The sequence below is a fragment of the Pseudorca crassidens genome, chromosome 2, assembly GCF_039906515.1.
Source record: "Pseudorca crassidens isolate mPseCra1 chromosome 2, mPseCra1.hap1, whole genome shotgun sequence".
Taxonomy (NCBI): Eukaryota; Metazoa; Chordata; class Mammalia; order Artiodactyla; family Delphinidae; genus Pseudorca; species Pseudorca crassidens.
In genome coordinates this window covers 81,308,099-81,327,994 of record NC_090297.1, presented here as the reverse complement: position 1 = coordinate 81,327,994, position 19,896 = coordinate 81,308,099, and the positions used below count along the sequence as shown (strand labels likewise).

Sequence of the window (19,896 nt, the reverse complement as noted above, 5' to 3'; positions counted from 1 at the left end):
ATCACCTTATCTTTGATAAAGGAGGCAGGAATGTACAGTGGAGAAAGGACAGCCTCTTCAATAAGTGGTGCTGGGAAAACTGGACAGGTACATGTAAAAGTATGAGATTAGATCACTCCCTAACACCATACACAAAAATAAACTCTGGATTAAAGACCTAAATATAAGGCCAGAAACTCTCAAACTCTTAGAGGAAAACATAGGCAGAACACTCTATGACATAAATCACAGCAAGATCCTTTTTGACCCACCTCCTAGAGAAATGGAAATAAAAACAAAAATAAGCCAATGGGACCTAATGAAACTTAAAAGCTTTTGCACAGCAAAGAAAACCATAAAGAAGACCAAAAGACAACCCTCAGCATGGGAGAAAATATTTGCAAATGAAGCAACTGACAGGATTAATCTCCAAAATATACAAGCAACTCATGCAACTCAATATCAAAAAAACAAATAACCCAATCCAAAAATGGGCAGAAGACCTAAATAGACATTTCTCCAAAGAAGATATACAGATTGCCAACAAACACATGAAAGGATGCTCAACATCACTAATCATTAGAGAAATGCAAATCAAAACTACAATGAGATATCATCTCACACCATTCAGAATGGCCATCATCAAAAAATCTACAAACAGTAAACGCTTGAGAGGGTGTGGAGAAAAGGGAACCCTCTTTCTCTGTTGGTGAATGTAAATTGATACAGCCACTATGGAGAACAGTATGGAGGTTCCTTAAAAAACTACAAATAGAACTACCATATGACCCAGCAATCCCAGTACTGGGCATATACCCTGAGAAAACCATAATTCAAAAAGAGTCATGTACCACAATGTTCATTGCAGCACTATTTACAATAGCCAGGACATGGAAGCAACCTAAGTGTCCATCAACAGATGAATGGATAAAGAAGATGTGGCACAAACATACAATGGAATATTATTCAGCCATAAAAAGAAACGAAATTGAGTTATTTGTAGTGAGGTGGATGGACCTAGAGTCTGTCATACAGAGTGAAGTACGTCAGAAAGAGAAAAACAAATACCGTATGCTAACACATATATATGGAATCTAAAAAGAAAAATGGTTCTGGTGAGCCTAGGTGCAGGCAGGAATAAAGACACAGACATAGAGAATGAACTTGAGGACACGGGGAGGGGGAAGGGTAACCTGGGACGAAGTGAGAGAGTAGCATTGACATATACACACTACCAAATGTAAAATAGATAGCTAGTGGGAAGCAGCTGCATAGCACAGGGAGATCAGCTCCGTGCTTTGTGACCACCTAGAGGGGTGGGATAGAGAGGGTGGGAGGGAGATGCAAAAGGGAGGGGATATATGTATAAGTATAGCTGATTCACTTTGTTATACAGCAGAAACTAACACAACATTGTAAAGCAATTATACTCCAATAAAGATGTTAAAAAAAAAAAAGAACACATGAAGGTCCTTATACTATTTTGTGTTACTCTCAAATCACGGTAAGTTCCGTGGCATGCTGGAATAAAAACGTGTTTCACTCCTTTTGTCATTATATGTACAACAGGTGATGCCCAGTGCCCTGCTGGGAACGTCATTAATTCAACTTCCTCTCCAAAATTTTTGACATTCTGTGTCATGATGAACACTCAGTGGGCAAGCCAGTTTACAGGGTGTTTTTCCATTTAAACATATGCCAGGGAAAAAATTTAACGTAGCTATTTGAGAGAAAAGCAAAATGATTCCAAGTTTTATTAAAATGCCTCTGCAGGAGGGAGAAATACATAAGTCTTAGTTGCCGGCATCTATTAAGCTCAATATGCATTTGAAAGCTAATAGAAATCATTGATGGAGAGTCCAGAGGGTAGTTGACATTACTAGGCTTCTTGAGGTAGGTGTCAAGAAGAAGGTAAGACAGGACCAAATTCTGAACACTAAGAGAGAACCCTACTCACCAGGTCTGTGTTGTTTCCTTTGCTCTGCGACTTCTACCTGCTGTGGAGCAAGGCAGGAAGAAAAAAAGAAAATATTCTTTTACATTGTATTGCATTTTAAGGTCTTCCTTGACTTTTTACTGAATGAATTGAAATTAATCTTCTTTTAAAACCCTATCTCAGTGTTAATATAGGGTTGGACTTGTCACGCAGGTGGGTGATTGTAACTTTATTGCCATTAAAAGATTTCAAATTGCATTCATGCTTCTTTGTGCACGTAAAGAAAAATGGACAAAATAATGGAAGATTGATATTTCCTTAAGTCTGCTGTTTAATTCTGATGTCTGCTCTTCTACAATGCTGTGTTTCTAATCGTACACAGTTTAGTGATATCTAGGAGTATATAGTTGTTGGCCATAAATAAAAATCACAAAGTTGGTTTAAAAAAAAAAAAAGATTGGGTTTTCTTTTAGCTTTCCTAAAATAAAATGGTTTCAATAATTTTATTCAGTAACTTCTTGATTCTTACATTTGTATTATATTATTTCAGATTTTACATGTCCATCAGTTTCATGTGGAATTTATTATTTTTTTAATAAATTTATTTATTTATTGGCTGTGTTGGGTCTTTGTTGCTGTGCATGGGCTTTCTCTAGTTGCGGCGAGCGGGGGCTACTCTTTGTTGCAGTGTGCGGGCTTCTCGTTGTGGTGGCTTCTCTTTGTTGTGGAGCATGGCTCTAGGCACGCGGGTTGCAGTAGTTGCGGTGCATGGGCTCAGTAGTTGTGGTTCACAGTCTCTAGAGCGCAGGTTCGGTATTTGTGGCACACGGGCTTAGTTGCTCCGCAGCATGTGGGATCTTCCCGGACCAGGGCTCGAACCCATGTCCCCTGCATTGGCAGGCGGATTCTTTTTTTTTTTTTTTTTTTACATCTTTATTGGAGTAAAGTTGCTTTACAATGGTGTGCTAGTTTCTGCTTTATATCAAAGTGAATCAGTTATACATATGTTCCTATATCTCTTCCCTCTTGCGTCTCCCTCCCTCCCTCCCACCCTCCCTATCCCACCCCTCTAGGTGGTCAGAAAGCACGGAGCTGATCTCCCTGTGCTATGCGGCTGCTTCCCACTAGCTATCTATTTTACGTTTGGTAGTGTATATATGTCCATGCCACTCTCTCGCTTTGTCACAGCTTACCCTTCCCCCTCCCCATATCCTCAAGTCCATTCTCTAGTAGGTCTGTGTCTTTATTCCTGTCTTACCCCTAGGTTCTTTGTGACATTTTTTTTCTTAAATTCCATATATATATGTTAGCATACGGTATTTGTCTTTCTCTTTCTGACTTACTTCACTCTGTATGACAGACTCTAGGTCCATCCACCTCATTACAAGTAGCTCAATTTTGTTTCTTTTTATGGCTGAGTAATATTCCATTGTATATATGTACCACATCTTCTTTATCCATTCCTCCGATGACGGACACTTAGGTTGTTTCCATCTCATGGCTATTGTAAATAGAGCTGCAATGAACATTGTGGTACATGACTCTTTTTGAATTATGGTTTTCTCAGGGTATATGCCCAGTAGTGGGATTGCTGGGTCATATGGTAGTTCTATTTGTAGTTTTTTAAGGAACCTCCATACTGTTCTCCATAGTGGCTGTACCAATTCACATTCCCACTAGCAGTGCAAGAGGGTTCCCTTTTCTCCACACTCTCTCCAGCATTTATTGTTTCTAGATTTTTTGATGATGGCCATTCTGACTGGTGTGAGATGATATCTCATTGTAGTTTTGATTTGCATTTCTCTAATGATTAATGATGTTGAGCATTCTTTCATGTGTTTGTTGGCAGTCTGTATATCTTCTTTGGAGAAATGTCTATTTAGGTCTTCTACCCATTTTTGGTTTGGGTTTTTGTTTTTTTGTTATTCAGCTGCATGAGCTGCTTGTAAAGTTTGGAGATTAATCCTTTGTCAGTTGCTTCATTTGCAAATATTTTCTCCCATGCTGAGGGTTGTCTTTTGGTCTTCTTTATGGTTTTCTTTGCTGTGCAAAAGCTTTTAAGTTTCATTAGGTCCCATTGGCTTATTTTTGTTTTTATTTCCATTTCTCTAGGAGGTGGGTCAAAAAGGATCTTGCTGTGATTTATGTCATAGAGTGTTCTGCCTATGTTTTCCTCTAAGAGTTTGATAGTTTCTGGCCTTACATTTAGGTCTTTAATCCATTTTGAGTTTATTTTTATGTATGGTGTTAGGGAGTGATCTAATCTCATACTTTTACATGTACCTGTCCAGTTTTCCCAGCACCACTTATTGAAGAGGCTGTCCTTTCTCCACTGTACATTCCTGCCTCCTTTATCAAAGATAAGGTGATCATATGTGTGTGGGTTTATCTCTGGGCTTTCTATCCTGTTCCATTGATCTGTATTTCTGTTTTTGTGCCAGTACCATACTGTCTTGATTACTGTAGCTTTGTAATATAGAGTGAAGTCCAGGAGCCTGATTCCTCCAGCTCCATTTTTCCTTCTCAAGATTGCTTTGACTATTCGGGGTCTTTTGTGTTTCCACACAAATTGTGAAATTTTTTGCTCTAGTTCTGTGAAAAATGCCAGTGGTAGTTTGATAGTGATTGCATTGAATCTGTAGATTGCTTTGGGTATTAGAGTCATTTTCACAATGTTGATTCTTCCAATACAAGAACATGGTATATCTCTCCATTTATTTGTATCATCTTTAATTTCTTTCATCAGTGTCTTATAATTTTCTGCATACAGGTCGTTTGTCTCCTTAGGTAGGTTTATTCCTAGATATTTTTTTATTTTTGTTGCAATGGTAAATGGGGGTGTTTTCTTTATTTCACTTTCAGATTTTTCATCATTAGTGTATAGGAATGCTAGAGATTTCTGTGCATTAATTTTGTATCCTGCTACTTTACCAAATTCATTGATTAGCTCTAGTAGTTTTCTGGTAGCATCTTCAGGATTCTCTATGTATAGTATCATGTCATCTGCAAACAGTGACAGCTTTACCTCTTCTTTTCCGATTTGGATTCCTTTTATTTCCTTTTCTTCTCTGATTGCTGTGGCTAAAACTTCCAAAACTATGTTGAATAATAGTGGTGAGAGTGAGCAACCTTGTCTTGTTCCTGATCTTAGTGGAAATGATTTCAGTTTTTCACCATTGAGGACGATGTTGGCTGTGGGTTTGTCATATATGGCCTTTATTATGTTGAGGAGTTTCCTCTATGCCTACTTTCTGCAGGGTTTTTATCATAAATGGGTGTTGAATTTTGTCAAAAGCTTTCTCTGCATCTACTGAGATGATCATATGGTTTTTCTCCTTCAGTTTGTTAATACAGTGTATCACGTTGATTGATCTGCGTATATTGAAGAATCCTTGAATTCCTGGAATAAACCCCACTTGATCATGGTGTATGATCCTTTTAATGTGCTGTTGGATTCTGTTTGCCAGTATTTTGTTTAGGATTTTTGCATCTGTGCTCATCAGTGATATTGACCTGTAGGTTTCTTTCTTTGTGACATCCATGTCTGGTTTTGGTATCAGGGTGATGGTGGCCTCGTATAATGAGTTTGGGAGTGTTCCTCCCTCTTCTGTGTTTTGGAAGAGTTTGAGAAGGATAGGTGTTAGCTCTTCTCTAAATGTTTGATAGAATTCGCCTGTGAAGCCATCTGGTCCTGGGCTTTTGTTTGTTGGAAGATTTTTAATGACAGTCTCAATTTCAGTGCTTGTGATTGGTCTGTTCATATTTTCTATTTCTTCCTGGTTCAGTCTTGGCAGGTTGTGGCAGGTGGATTCTTAACCACTGCCCCACCAGGGAAGTCCCTCATGTGGAATTTATTTTGATATAAGATATGTTTTAGGTATTTAAATATGCTATTTCCAAATGTTTAACAGTTGTCTCATCATCTTTTATTAAATAATCTTTCTCTAGTGGCCAAAAAAAAAAAAAATATTGAACTTCTAAAAGTAAAATCATGCCATGCTACAGCTGTTCAAAGAACCCTCTTAACTGTGTTAAGGGTACTTGTATGGTAGATTTATAACTTGTTTGTCCCTTTAACTGGAGATGTTCTAAAAGTGCCTAAGGCAGCATCTGACACTTAGTAGACAATAAATAGTTGCTGAATGAATGTGTGGGAAGGGGGTGTCTTGGTGTGGAAGTATTCCTTATTTCACAACATAAAAAAAATGTTAAAAAAGTAGAGAAAAACATGTACAAAAGAAGGCATGTAACTGTCACCCAGCTTGAACAGTTACCAACTCACGGCCAGTTTTGTTTTAATAATACCCTACCTACTTTTCCCTCCCCATATTATTTTGAGGCAAATACCAGATATTATTTCACTCATAAATATTTCGATGTCTATCTCTAAAAGATAAGGTCTCTTTTCTTTAAACATTACATTATTACACCAGAAAAATTAAAATAATTCCTTAACGACGTCAGGTATCCTGTCAGTCTTCAAGTTTTCAATTGTCTCATAAATGTCATTTTCTTTTACAGTTTTACATTTGAATCAGGACTCAGAAAAGATCCACAGGTTGTGATTATTTAATATGCAGTATTTCTTATGTATTTTTTGATCTTTGGTTTTCCCATCTTCTCTCTATTTTCTCCCTTGTATTTTATTTGTTGAAGAACTGGGTTGTTTGTACTGCAGCACTTCCCACAGCCTAGAGTTTGCTGATTGTATCCTAATAGTGTCACTTACTTAACTGTCACTTATATTCCTCTGTCTCCTGTATTTCCTGTAAACTGGTAAGGCTTAATCAGATTCAGATTCAGTTTTCTTTTTGGCAAGCCCAAAAAGAAGGTGGTGGCCAAACCATAATGACAGCATTATTGGCTTTTTGTTCAGTGCCTTTGCAAATTGATTTTGCTATTTGTTGAGTATTTTCTATGTGCCTTGCAATGTGCTTATGTTCTATAGACATTATGTCATTTAATCATATTTAAGCTTCATAATACTAATACATATCAATTTCTCTCTGATGACTAGACCTCTTATCAGGGCCAAGTAATCTTAAATGTCTTTCAAACAAACCCCTTTGTGTAAACCCCATTGTCATTTATGTGATTTAATTTGGAATTCTATATGAACTTTCTTTTTACTGAATTCATTTAGAGCTATACAAAAATAACTTGCATTAAAGGCATTTTTAAAAATATTTTAATAATAAAGCTCAAAGACCTATCATATAATTGTGAATTCGTTGTACTCAAGCCTTTTGGTACTGGGATTCACCATCTGTTAACCTCACAGAGACCAATATCTAAACCGCAAATAAAGCCAACAGAATTCAGTATTTCCTGAGTCTCTTTTTCCTCTGCACTCATTGTCTTCTGCAGATGCATTTACGTCTCTTTCATCTCTTTCTGCTTTCTTTGCATGCTCACAGTATCCTACTGTTGCCCAGTGTGAGAAACTGACTTGTGATTGTAAAAGCAAAACTAGCCTTTCGTTGTTTGTTTACGTATCTTTATTTTGCTCAATTCTCCCCATAGTCCTAAATTCAGTTGTTTATAAAACCAGACCACTGGCGTTCCAGACTCAAAAAATAAATATCAAATTATCTTGACTAGCTGACATTTTGAAGATTAAACTGTTTGATATGTGGTTGATGGAGAAAAAGCACTAACTGACCCGAGTCACAATTAGATACCAGAGCACTGAGAGCAAAACAGTGCAAAGAGGATCCTGTTGTGCAGCCTTACAGACTGACATGCAGAGCGTATTTTATTCTTTATATATCTTAACCTTTCTTCTCCTTTAATAGTTGTAACTTTCGCCTTAAGTTTCCAGAATATCTGTTAGGTGAAGCATTTGATTAGTTGAATGGGAGGAACAGAAAGCATTGGTGAATACAGCAGGGAAATAGGAATCAATGTGAATAATTTCTTACTCTGGTTGTACCTCACTGTGAGACATTAGACAAGTAGCCAAATTCTCTGTTCTTATTTCTTAAAACACAATTATTTTACCATGCTTATTCATGAAGAACTTTAAGATTCTTATTTGAAACACTCTTCTGTAAGCTTGTAGTAAGTGGGAATTGTGTCTTTCTTTACCTGATCTTACTGGGTGCCCAGGGTAGCATGGTGCACGTGCTCGTGCTTAATGAGTAGGTTTGGATGCTGGTGGTATTTGAAAGGTTATACATTTTAAAGGGTATTTTGTTCCCTTTTCCTTGGCAAGACCAAGGAGCTTCCTTTTCTAAGACCAGTTGTGTTTGGACTAAGTGAAAGTACACTTTGTTCTAGGAGAATTGCCATATGAAAGCCTAGAATATATATTGAGTTCTTCCAAGAAAGGGGGAAAAGTCATGTTCTAGGACAGTGAATGCTGACTTGGTGCTGAATGAATGATTGTTATGTGCTCTTTTACTTACAGGCTCGCTTCTCATATGTGCGAATGAAATATCTTTTCTTTTCCTGGTTGGTGGTTTTTGTTGGAAGCTGGATTATATATGTGCAATACTCTACGTATACAGAACTATGCAGAGGAAAGGACTGTAAGAAAATAATAGTAAGTATTTTTTATTTTCTAGTATGTGGAAAAACCTATTGTTAATTGAAGTACAGTTGATTTACAATGTTGTGCCAATCTCTGCTGTACAGCACAGTGACTCAGTTATACACATAGAGACATTCTTTTTTTTATATTCTTTTCCATTATGGCTTATCCTGGGAGATTGGATATAGTTCCCTGTGCTATACAGTAGGACCTTGTTGTTTATCCATTCTAAATTTAATAACACATTAAAAAACCTATATTAATAACACATTATATTTACTACTATACACATGCTAAAATTTTTTTTCAAAAAGTCAAAGTTAATTTGATTTTGAGTTGTGCTGAACTTCTTAGCATTTTGATATGACCAAGTTAGTAGGACTGTTCCCCACTTTGAAAAATCCAGTATTCAGAAATCTGAATATGTGATACAGACTAGTGTGAAAGCATCCTTATTACAAAGAGGGATTTTTGTTTTTCAAATATACTTGAAGTTTAGTTTACTGTAATCAGATGGGTTTTTTAAAAAAATAAATTATTTATTTTTGGCTGTGTTGGGTCTTTGTTGCTGTGCGCGGGCTTTCTCTAGTTGTGGCGAGCAGGGTCTACTCTTCCTTGCGGTGCGTGGGCTTCTCATTGTGGTGGCTTCTCTTTGTTGCCCAGCCCGGGCTCTAGGCGTACGGGCTTCAGTAGTTGTGGCACATGGGCTTAGTTGCTCTGCGGCATGTAAGATCCTCCCAGACTAGGGATTGAACCCGTGTCCCCTGCATTGGCAGGCGGATTCTCAACCACTGCGTCACCAGGGAAGCCCAGTCAGATGGGTTTTTAAATATTTATAGTATGAGAGTGTTATTTGCAGGCAACCTTTCTGGAACACATCTTTTGAATAAATGGAGTCATTCTCGAATACTGAAAATTTACCTAAAAAGCATGTAAGTGTATTTATTATTTAATTTCTATCCTAATTACTGGATGTATCTCAGGAAAATCGCTCTATCAGTTTAAGATTTCTAGAAAATCCAGGATAAGTAAATTTAACTCCTTGTTTTCTGCTGATCTATCTTCTATATAAATAATATTAAAACATTTCATCTGAGAATTATATTTCTGATATAATAGTGGTTGGGATCCCAATTATTATAACTTGTTAACAATTCTATAATTATTGAGTGGTTACTCTTTAACTAGGCCAGTGGTGCTAGGGGTGTGCATTTAGCAAGGAAGAAGATATCCTGACCTTATGAACTTAGAGTCTAGCAGGGAAGAAAATGAATAATTACAGTAAGGTAAAATAAATATTACAGTAGCAAATGTCTCCCCATAAGACAGGGAGAGCTGAACCTTTCCAAAGTTCTAAGAAAATAAAAATCAATTTAATTCCGGCTACTCAGTCAGGATAAAAAATTTAAAAAAACAACAGCAAAAACAAAAAACCATTATTCCCCAGGAGTATTACAGCCTCTTAACTAGGCAGGGGAGAAATTACTAATATAAGAAGCAAGGGAATTAATTAACAAAGAAGAGTCCCAAATCAAGGAGGGTTGAAAGATGTCAATCTTATATTCATTCCAATGGGCCATTCCAGATCCTTGAGGAATTTTACTAGGAGGAGCCTCTGGAGCCAGACAATACACTGGGTACTTTACATGGTCATTAGTACTTAAAATAATACTGTGAAAGCCCCCCAAGCCCACTTTACAAATAAAGAAATATGGCTAGCAGAAGAATTTGCCTGTGATGGTGGAGCCAGAATTTGATCCTAGTTCTGTCTCTATAGAAAGCTCATGCTCTTTCTGCTACCCAATGTCAGAAAAGACTGATAAAGGAAGTTATAGATTAATGAAGCTAACAAAATCCCCCACAAAACTCACCAGCTCACCTTCAATGAAGAAGAAAGAAGTTATATAATCAACTATAACATATAAATAACCAAAACTATTTGAAATGTTTATTTCCTTTTTTTTTTTAGGTCACCTTTCTCACACATTAAAGTGTACACATTAAAGTGTATTCCGTGATCAGATGTATTTGAAAACAGAAGGTTAAACAAATATAAATAACTGACTTTACTGGGGACTTCTCAGGATCTTTAATATTCTAGTGTGCATTCTGCATCTCCAGAGAAAGCAAATATACTTGATTAGGAAAAAAATCCATCTCCACTGCAGCCCTCCCAGGAAGACTTATTAACATCATCTGGTTATGTTAGAAGTACTGTTCTAGAGATTAAGCCCAAATGAAATAGACATGGTTTTATCTGTTTTAATACTATAGTCTTTAAAATGTTAGGCATATATTGGTACATATTCTGTTATGGGTGAATTATAGTTGAAGTACCATATTATTTTCCTTTAAGTTCACTTTAATTGATAAAGAATGGAAGCAGAATATAATTCTAGCATAATTTAATGGTTATCATTCTAAAACTTGAAAATAATGAAAATGTTTTCTGAGCCTAAAATATATCCTTTTTCCTAAGACTGGCTTTAAAAAAAATTGTAGTTTCTCTGCATTTGGGAATTATGTTCTTAAAACTTACCACAACTAGTAGTACTAAGACCAGTAGTACTAAGATAGTACTGATATGGCATAGGAATTGTATGATTAGAACTAAAAAGCAGGCAGAGAAAATATTTTTAAAGTATATGTTAAAGCTTCAAAGAGCTAACAAGATAGTGAATTACTTGATCAAGATCTGGGAGAGGATAAGATTTAAGAGAGGTGAGCCTAGATTTTGTGGCTGTGTTTGCCTGGAAATGTATGACCTGAAATACAGTCTTATGGGGCTAGGAAGATAAAAATATAGTCCATTTTCTACCAAGAGTGGGACCCTGGTTCACCATGCTTTGGGCTGAGGTTCCAAAGGACTGAACACCAAGAGTGAAGGTGAGCTAAAAGAACCTCAGAGAGGCAAGCTGACTTTGTAGCTTCTTTTTCGCTTGAGGAATTTGCTGATGCTGGGCATGAGCAGGGTTCTGAGAACCAGGACTGTATACTGGGAGAGTGCTGCTGCTGGGGATAAGAAACCAGCAAGCTTTTATAGAAAACTAAGGGAGCCTCACATAAAGCCAGTTATCCTGTTGGGATATTTGCCAAATCCTGGGGCTTTACAGAGTGGGAGGCTAGAAAAATCTCATTGGAAAGCCTTTGAAAAGCAGACGTTTTGGCAGTCTCACAAGATACAGACTAGAGTTATGAACCTTCCAGGGGGAGAAACTTCAATGAATTCCCAAGCTCTCAGTTAAAAATCCTGGAGGGCTATGCTCTTGGAATAGAGATGAGTCAAAAATAGATTGACCTTTACCAGAGGTACAATTCAGCCTGCACTCAGCACAGCCCCTCATTGGATTAAGGCAATCAGCTACCATTATATCTGCCTACTAGAGGGAAGGGAAATCCTCTCTGGAGGCATTATGTAGACAATTACAGAGCATGCCAAAAGACAAGATGACATGACTGAAAACCAAGAAATAAACATGGACAATAGAAGCAGATCCACAGATGACCTAGATATTGGTGTCATCCTAAAAGGATTTTAAAATAACTATGTTCATGTTCAAGTAAGTAGGAAAATAGGTAGAGAATATAAATAAAACAATGGATAATTTCAACAGGGAATTGAAATGTATTTAAAAGAATCAGGAAGATAATATGGAAGTTCTTCAAAAAGTTAAATATAGAATTACCAGTAATTCCACTTCTAGGTATGTACTCAAACGAAATGAAAGCAGGGACTTAAACAGATACTTGCACACCAATGTTCATAGCAGCATTATTCACAGTAGCCAGAAGGTGGAAACTCTCTAATGTCCATTAACAGATGAATGCATAAACAAAATGTGATATATACATACAATGGAATATTATTCAACCTTTAAAAAGAATGAAATTCTGATGCATACCACAATGTGGAGGAACCTCGAAAATACTATGCTAAATGATATAAGCTAGATGCAAAAGGACAAATGTTGTATGTGTGCACTTACATGAGGTACCTAGAATAACAATTACATATAAATTGGGAAAAGGGTAAAAGGAGCTAAAATGTTTAAAATCCTTATCATATTGCAGAGTAGGGGAAAAGTATTAATCAATTAACTTTAGACATGCTAATTCAACTATGTATTTGTTATTTCTAGGATAGCCTCTGGAATAGAAAAAGAGTGTATCATTTCCAAACTAATATAGGAAAAATGGAATAAATAATAAAAGAACACTCAGTCCTAAAGAAGGCAATAAAGAAAAAGAAACATAACAGGCAGAAGAAGTAGAAAACACATAATAAGGTGATAGATGTCACAAATTGAATTCCCTGGGAAACAGACTCAGAGACTGAGATTTACCTGAAGGAAGTTTATTGGGATGGGCTTTTGAGGTTAACATCTGTGGGGGAGTGAGGAAGGAAGATAGACCAGAATGAGAAGTTTAAACTGCAGTGCAGTAGTAATAAAAGCATCAGTTGATTCTACAGGGAACCTGGGGTTGGGATGGCCTTGCAAAGGTCCAGGCCTTTATACCCCCGTCACTGACCAGTCATTGTATACAGTTTTCCATCCTCTCCCACCCTCCCTAAAGGGGATATGACTTTGGGTAAGGCTGTATTCCAGCTGACGCCAAGTCCCAAAGAAAGATTCAGCTGAGAGCTGTTGACTGCCTATATGCTCAGCAGCTGAGGGAATGAGTGTTCCATTTCTAGAGGAAATATGGGTGGCTTAACACGGCACTGACTGTAGTATATCTAAACCCAAATATGTTGGTAATTACATTAAATGTAAAGGGACCAAATGCTTCAGTTAAAAGACAAAGATTGTAAAAAAAAAAAAAAAAGACCAAGATTGTCAGACTGTGTTAAAATTTAAAAACAACTATATGATATTTATAAGATACACATCTAAAATATAAAGATGCAGATAGATTGAAAGTAAAAGAATAGGAAAACATTCATGCAAATTCTAGAAGCAGAGATGTTTAGAGGAAAAACCATGGCTATATATATTTATGTAAGTTTTATATTACACAGACTATACCTCTTTTTTAAAGTCTGAATCAGCCCTTACTGGCTTGAAACACAGTTCCTTGTAAATTTGCTTGTCCCGGATTGCAGTTTTACAATAGCTGCTAAATAATTGTCCGGCCTTTTCATAAATTATGGCAATATCCATGCTTACTTGTTCTGGTCCTAGTAATTCCTGGTTTGAAATGTGGAGTCTGATTGTCTCTCTCCCTCTGTATTACTCCATAGATTGTTCTCTTAAGTGGAATGAACTGAACAGAGCATATAATAAGATGGCTGTTTTCAGTTTGGGATATAAATATATAAAACTGCATTATCTCAAAACCACATTTAGCAAAAACATGCATGCCAAAGGATTATAGTATCTTGTGTATAAACTCTGAACAGATTTCCTTCAAAATCCTCAGTCAATTTCATCTTAGTGAACTAAGGAAGATTATAAAGAGACACAGAAGATCCAAAAGTAGCCGTACAAATATTGTTTGCTAAAGATTAACAATGAGGGTTCTTTTCTTCTTCTTCCTTTGAAAGTTGGCAGCTTAGCTTTTAACTTTTATCAAGTTTTTTTTCTCATTTTTAATAATTTATTTTCAAGGTAATTACTATCACATAGGAATCATATTAAAAGTGTAGTCCATTTTAGAAGAGACATCGATCAACAAATATTTCTTGAACACTTACTACATATTAGTCATTATTCTAGGTGCTGTTGATACAGTAGTAAGCAGAGTCCACGTCTGGAGGAGCTTATATTCTGGTAGCAGAATATGAATAATAAAGATAAAAACAAATAAATGACTTCAGGTACTGAGAAGTGCAGTGAGAAAGGATATAATAGTAGTATTTAGTAGAGAATGGCAAAGGCATCTTATCTTGACCAGAGTGGTTGGGACAGGCTTCCCTGAGAAGAGGGCATTTTGAATTGAAACCTGGTGAGAAGGAAACAGTTGTGTATCTGGGCAAAAAGCATGTATGGAGAAAGGACAGTGAGTGCAAATGCCCAAAGAACAGAGCAAGTTTGGGAAATACAACCGGTTTCATGTGTGACTTATGAAAATCTGTCTCATTACTTTAGTCATATCAGTACATTATAAAACCTTGTATATTAATGGTACGGTACACCAAGTATGAGGAACTTCTTGATTACGAGTACTCAACTATATCATGTTAGGCTACTGGAAAAAATACTAGCCTGGAGTCAAAGAACCAGCCTTACCCTTTCTTGTGGTCTATTGTATGGTTTTGAATAAGTGACTTCATTTCATTGATTTGCTATTAATTCCATTGTACAGGTGAGAAAAGTATTTCTGCCTTACCTGCATCACAGATTTTATGAGGATAAAGTGGAAGTGAATCAATTAAGCTGAATGATACTCTGACATATCTATTTCTTTTGTTTTAAAATAAATGTTTATTTTATCCCACAATATGAAAAACAAAGAAGTTTCTTGGGCAGCTAAAGTATCTGACATATCTGTTGAATACAGAGGAGGTTCTCAAGTCCTTGACTTGATTTCACTTGGCTTGGGGCACCTACCCTAGTATTTGTAGCCCCTGTAACCAATTGTACTTCAGAAGTTTCCCCAGAAGATTGCTGTGGCTCTCCCATTTCGAGCATCACCTCCAAGGTGAGAACATTGTTTAGGTTAGGAATGACAGGTGATCAACAGAACAGAGTGTGATAATCAGTTTACTTATGTTTAAGAATAATGGTCTGTCTAAGCTTACATAGCTTTCTTCTTTCTGTATGTCTCTGTCTCTGTCTTTTCACCTTTCTGTCTGTGTGTGATGGGTCATGTCTATTGCAGTAGTTAAGTGCATAAGCACTGGAATAAATGAGGTTCAGGTTTGAGTTCTGGGTTTGCCATTCCTTAGCTGTATAGGTTAGGCAAATTATTTAGCCTCTATAAAATTGGGATTAAAATGAGGATTTTAATATTCTCAGGTGGTTGTGAGTTCACGTATTAAAAGGCTTAATACAACACTTAACTCTTGACACGTAGTAAATGCTCAATAAATTATTATTCTTATTATTTCAAGTTTATGCCTTTGAGTCTGACTGGGACAATAAGACATATACATACACACATACATACATGACATTATACGATCAGTTGTATCAGTCAAGTTTCAAGCAGAGAAGCAGAGCCAATAAAAATATATATTAAGAGATTGATTATTATTTTAAATTTTATTTATTAGTACAAATTTATTAATATTATTTATTAACAACATGTGTGGACCTTGAGGGCATTATACTAGGTGATATAAGTCAGCCAGAGAAAGACAAATACCACATGATCTCATTTATATGTGGAATCTAAAACACAACAACAACAAATCCAGCTCATAGATACAAAGAACATATCGGTGGTTGCCAGAGGAGGGGGTGTAGGGTGGGCAAAATGGGTGAAGGGGGTCAAAAGGACCAAACTTCCAGTTATAAAGCAAATAAGTCATGGGGACACAATGTACAAGATGGTGACCATAGTTCATACCACTGTATTGTATATTTGAAAGTTGCAAAGAGATTAGATCTTAAATGTTCCCATACAGGATAAATCCAAGGAGAAATACGCCAAGACACATATTAATCAAACTGTCAAAAATTAAATACAAAGAAAACATATTAAAAGCAGCAAGGGAAAAACAACAAATAACACACAAGGGAATCCCCATAAGGTTAACAGCTGATCTTTCAGCAGAAACTCTGCAAGCCAGAAGGGAGTGGCAGGACATATTGAAAGTGTTGAAGGAGAAAAACCTGCAACCAAGATTACTCTACCCAGCAAGGATCTCATTCAGATTTGATGGAGAAACTAAAACCTTTAGAGACAAGCAAAAGCTGAGAGAGTTCAGCACCACCAAACCAGCTCTACAACAACTGCTAAAGGAACTTCTCTAGGCAAGAAACACAAAAGAAGGAAAAGACCTACAATAACAAACCCAAAACAATTAAGAAAATGGGAATGGGAACACACATATCGATAATTACCTTAAATGTAAATGGACTAAATGCTCCCACCAAAAGACACAGATTGGCTGAATGGATACAAAAACAAGACCCATATATTTGCTGTCTACAAGAGACCCGTATGCTAACACATATATATGGAATTTAAGAAAAAAAAAAATGTCATGAAAAACCTAGGGGTGAAACAGGAATAAAGACACAGACTTACTAGAGAATGGACTTGAGGCTATGGGGAGGGGGAAGGGTAAACGGTGACAAAGCAATAAAGAGGCATGGACATGTATACACTACCAAACGTAAGGTAGATAGCTAGTGGGAAGCAGCCGCATAGCACAGGGAGATCAGCTCGGTGCTGTGTGACCGCCTGGAGGGGTGGGATAGGGAGGGTGGGAGGGAGGGTGACGCAAGTGGGAAGAGATATGGGAACATATGTATATATATAACTGATTCATTTTGTTGTGAAGCTGAAACTAACATACCATTGTAAAGCAATTATGCTCCAATAAAGATGTTTAAAAAAAAAAAAAAAAAAAATTCTGTAACTATGTATGGTGATGGATGTTAACTAGACTTCTTATGGTGATTATTACACTGTATATACAAATATTGAATCATTATGTTCTATACCCGAAAGTAATATAATGTTATATGTCAATTATATCTCAATTTTTTTTAAAGTGAGAGATTTCTTGCAAGAAATTGGCTTACCCAATTGTGGCAAGTCCGAAATGACAGGCTAGAACTCTTGGGCCTAAGCTAAAGCTGCTATGCACAAACAGAATTTCTTCTTCGTCAGGGAAGCCTCAGCAATGCTCTTAAGGCCCTTCAACTAATTGAATCAGGCCCACCCAGATTATCTGGGATAATCTCTCTTAAAGTCAATTGATTATGGACACATCTCTAAAATGCAGCAACACCTAGATTATTGTTTGCTTCATTAGCTGGGAACTGCAGTTTAGCCAAGCCAACACATCCGAAGATTATCACATCCGGTTAAAATGATTTAGTTTGTGCTACAAATAGTTGTATTACAAAAATTTAAGAAAGGTTTCAATGAATAGATAAATCACTTTGGGTAGCATAGTAGAGAAAGGCTTCATAGAGGAGGTAGATCTTCTGTAGGACCTTACAGAATAGGAAGAATTTGGAAAGACACTGAGGAGCACCTTTCTCCTTCTCATTACAACCAAGCTTGCCTTAGCACTTTTATCCCTCAGAGCAAGATGCTGATTAACATTAGATCTGAGAATTCCCAGAATCATGCATCAGTAGCCAGTGAACCACAACCTTGGTCATTGGGCCTTTTGGCTACCTGCAAATTAATATCTTTTCCTCTTTTGTCTTTTAACAGTAAATTTTAAAAACAGAATGTTGAACAAATCAAATATGTATTTCATATGCATTATGTACTGGGTGTGAATTAGTCTAATTTAGTAATCAAGTACATTTCTTATAACTTCAACATGGGAAGTCACTACAGAATATTAGTATTACTGCCCTGAGATGTTTTTCTCTAACCAATGGATCATTTTTGTTAAAAGATGTTAAAGTTAATGGGATTCTTAACTTCTAGCCAAAACTGAGATTAATTTTGCACCTTGTACATTGACTTGCAATTTCAATTCAAGTTTCTTGTTTTCAGTTTTCAATAAAAGTATGAAACCTTCCACTGTTATATCCATTATTTAGAGCTGGATTCTAGTGAAATGCATAATAGGCTTTTAAAACTCCAAGAGGGGAAATGGAGTGGGGGTGGTGTTCCTGGGAAGCCAAGGTTAACTTGTGGAAGCATAAGGAATAAGAACTGTGTTCTGCTCATCTTTGTTTAAAGGCAGCTGTCTCTGAAACTAAGGGCAACAGTAACTAAGCCTAATTGGATGTGCTTAGAAGGATCCTTTTTTTTTCCATTTGTGCTTTAAAAAATTTTTTCCACCAAGCTAGTTACAATATGTTGTATAATTCACAGTACATTTTCTCTGATCATAGCAATCACTAATGGACTCATTATTTCAGCAAAGTTCTATTTTGTGCCTAACCATAAAGAAATTTTGTACAGTTTGACTCTGTGGTTTGCTGGGTTCTTTAAAAAAGAAAAAAAAAGAATGGTGGGAGAGGGAGAGAAATTTTCCTTCTGTATATTTTTTAGGACAACTTTGTTTAATATTGAAATTTCTGGCAAGTTCCTCCATGATCGAGAGTGTTTGTTCTGAGGTTCTACCTGGATAATAGAAGAATCACTCTCTGTGATATTCTGGTGAACCTTTGTGACTATTATATGAGCACCTGCTTTAAAATGGAAACATTAAAAGATGAGAGAGCCTCTAGATTTTATTACAGTCTCTTAAGATTTAATTTCTAGAGATAATGATTTGTTGCTTAAAACAACTAGCTTAACATATACTAAATTCGGGGACTCCCCTGGTGGTGCAGTGGTTGAGAATCCATCTACCAATGCAGGGGACACGGGTTCGATCCCTGGTCTGGGAAGATCCCACATGCCGCAGAGCAACTAAGCCTGTGTGCCACAACTACTGAGCCTGCGCTCCAGAGCCTGCAAGCCACAACTACAGGGCCCAGGTGCCACAACTACTGAAGCCTGCGCACCTAGAGCCCATGCTCTGCAGCAAGAGAAGCCACCGCAATGAGAAGCCCGCGCACTGCAACGAACAGTAGCCCCTGCTTGCCGCAACTAGAGAAAGCCTGCACACAGGAACGAAGACCCAATGCAGCCAAAAATAAAAATAAATAAAATAAAATTTATTAAAAATATATATACTAAATTTAAGATATTTAGAACCATGTTTCCAATTAGATAGCAGTACATAACTAATGGTTTCACTTAGCTATTATTTGCTCAGGATCAATTATTACTTGACTCTAGAGGTTCATTTTGTGCTGTTTTCCTATATTTTTAAAATGCACGGAACCAGTTCACTTGGAACATACTGCTTTTAAAGTGCAAGCTTAACGTTTTCCTTTTAAAAATATGGTCTTCCTTTATGCCAACTTGAGTTAGGTTACCAATTTCTTCTTCGCAAACTTATAGAAAAATATTTACTGAACAAATTTATTTCAAATCTTAACAGACATAAGCCCTATTCCAAGGATAATCTTACTGGTTAAATTATAGTAGCATTCCTGGTGGCCTTCACGTGCTGGGCTGCACTGTCTCATGTCACGTTCACCATGATGCTGAGGCAGGTGGCATCACTGTTACCATGAACATCGTTCCTGAGAAGCACTAAAGAGACTAGGGGTTAAAGCCAGCTTAGAAGAAACAAGCCAGCAGTAAAACACCATGTGATTTTAGTTATGTGCTTACTAGCACTGTGCTGGAACCTGGAGTTACAGAGATAAGGCATGTTCCCGCCCTGAAGACGCTTAAAGACTAGGAGAGGACATGAAAAAATAAACAAGAAGTACATAATTGAGACTGGGAGTAGTGTTGCTAGATTTAGGGG

At 36.8% G+C, this 19,896-nt stretch overlaps 1 protein-coding gene across 1 annotated transcript in view; it reads left to right on the top strand.

The window, feature by feature from the left end:
* The window catches only part of DIPK1A (divergent protein kinase domain 1A), a 119,508-nt gene that overhangs the window by 74,435 nt on the left and 25,177 nt on the right, over positions 1-19,896 (top strand). The window contains exon 2 of the mRNA XM_067726915.1: positions 8,325-8,459. Within this exon, the coding sequence (XP_067583016.1) occupies positions 8,325-8,459 (135 nt within the window). The remainder of the gene's footprint in view (positions 1-8,324; positions 8,460-19,896) is intronic.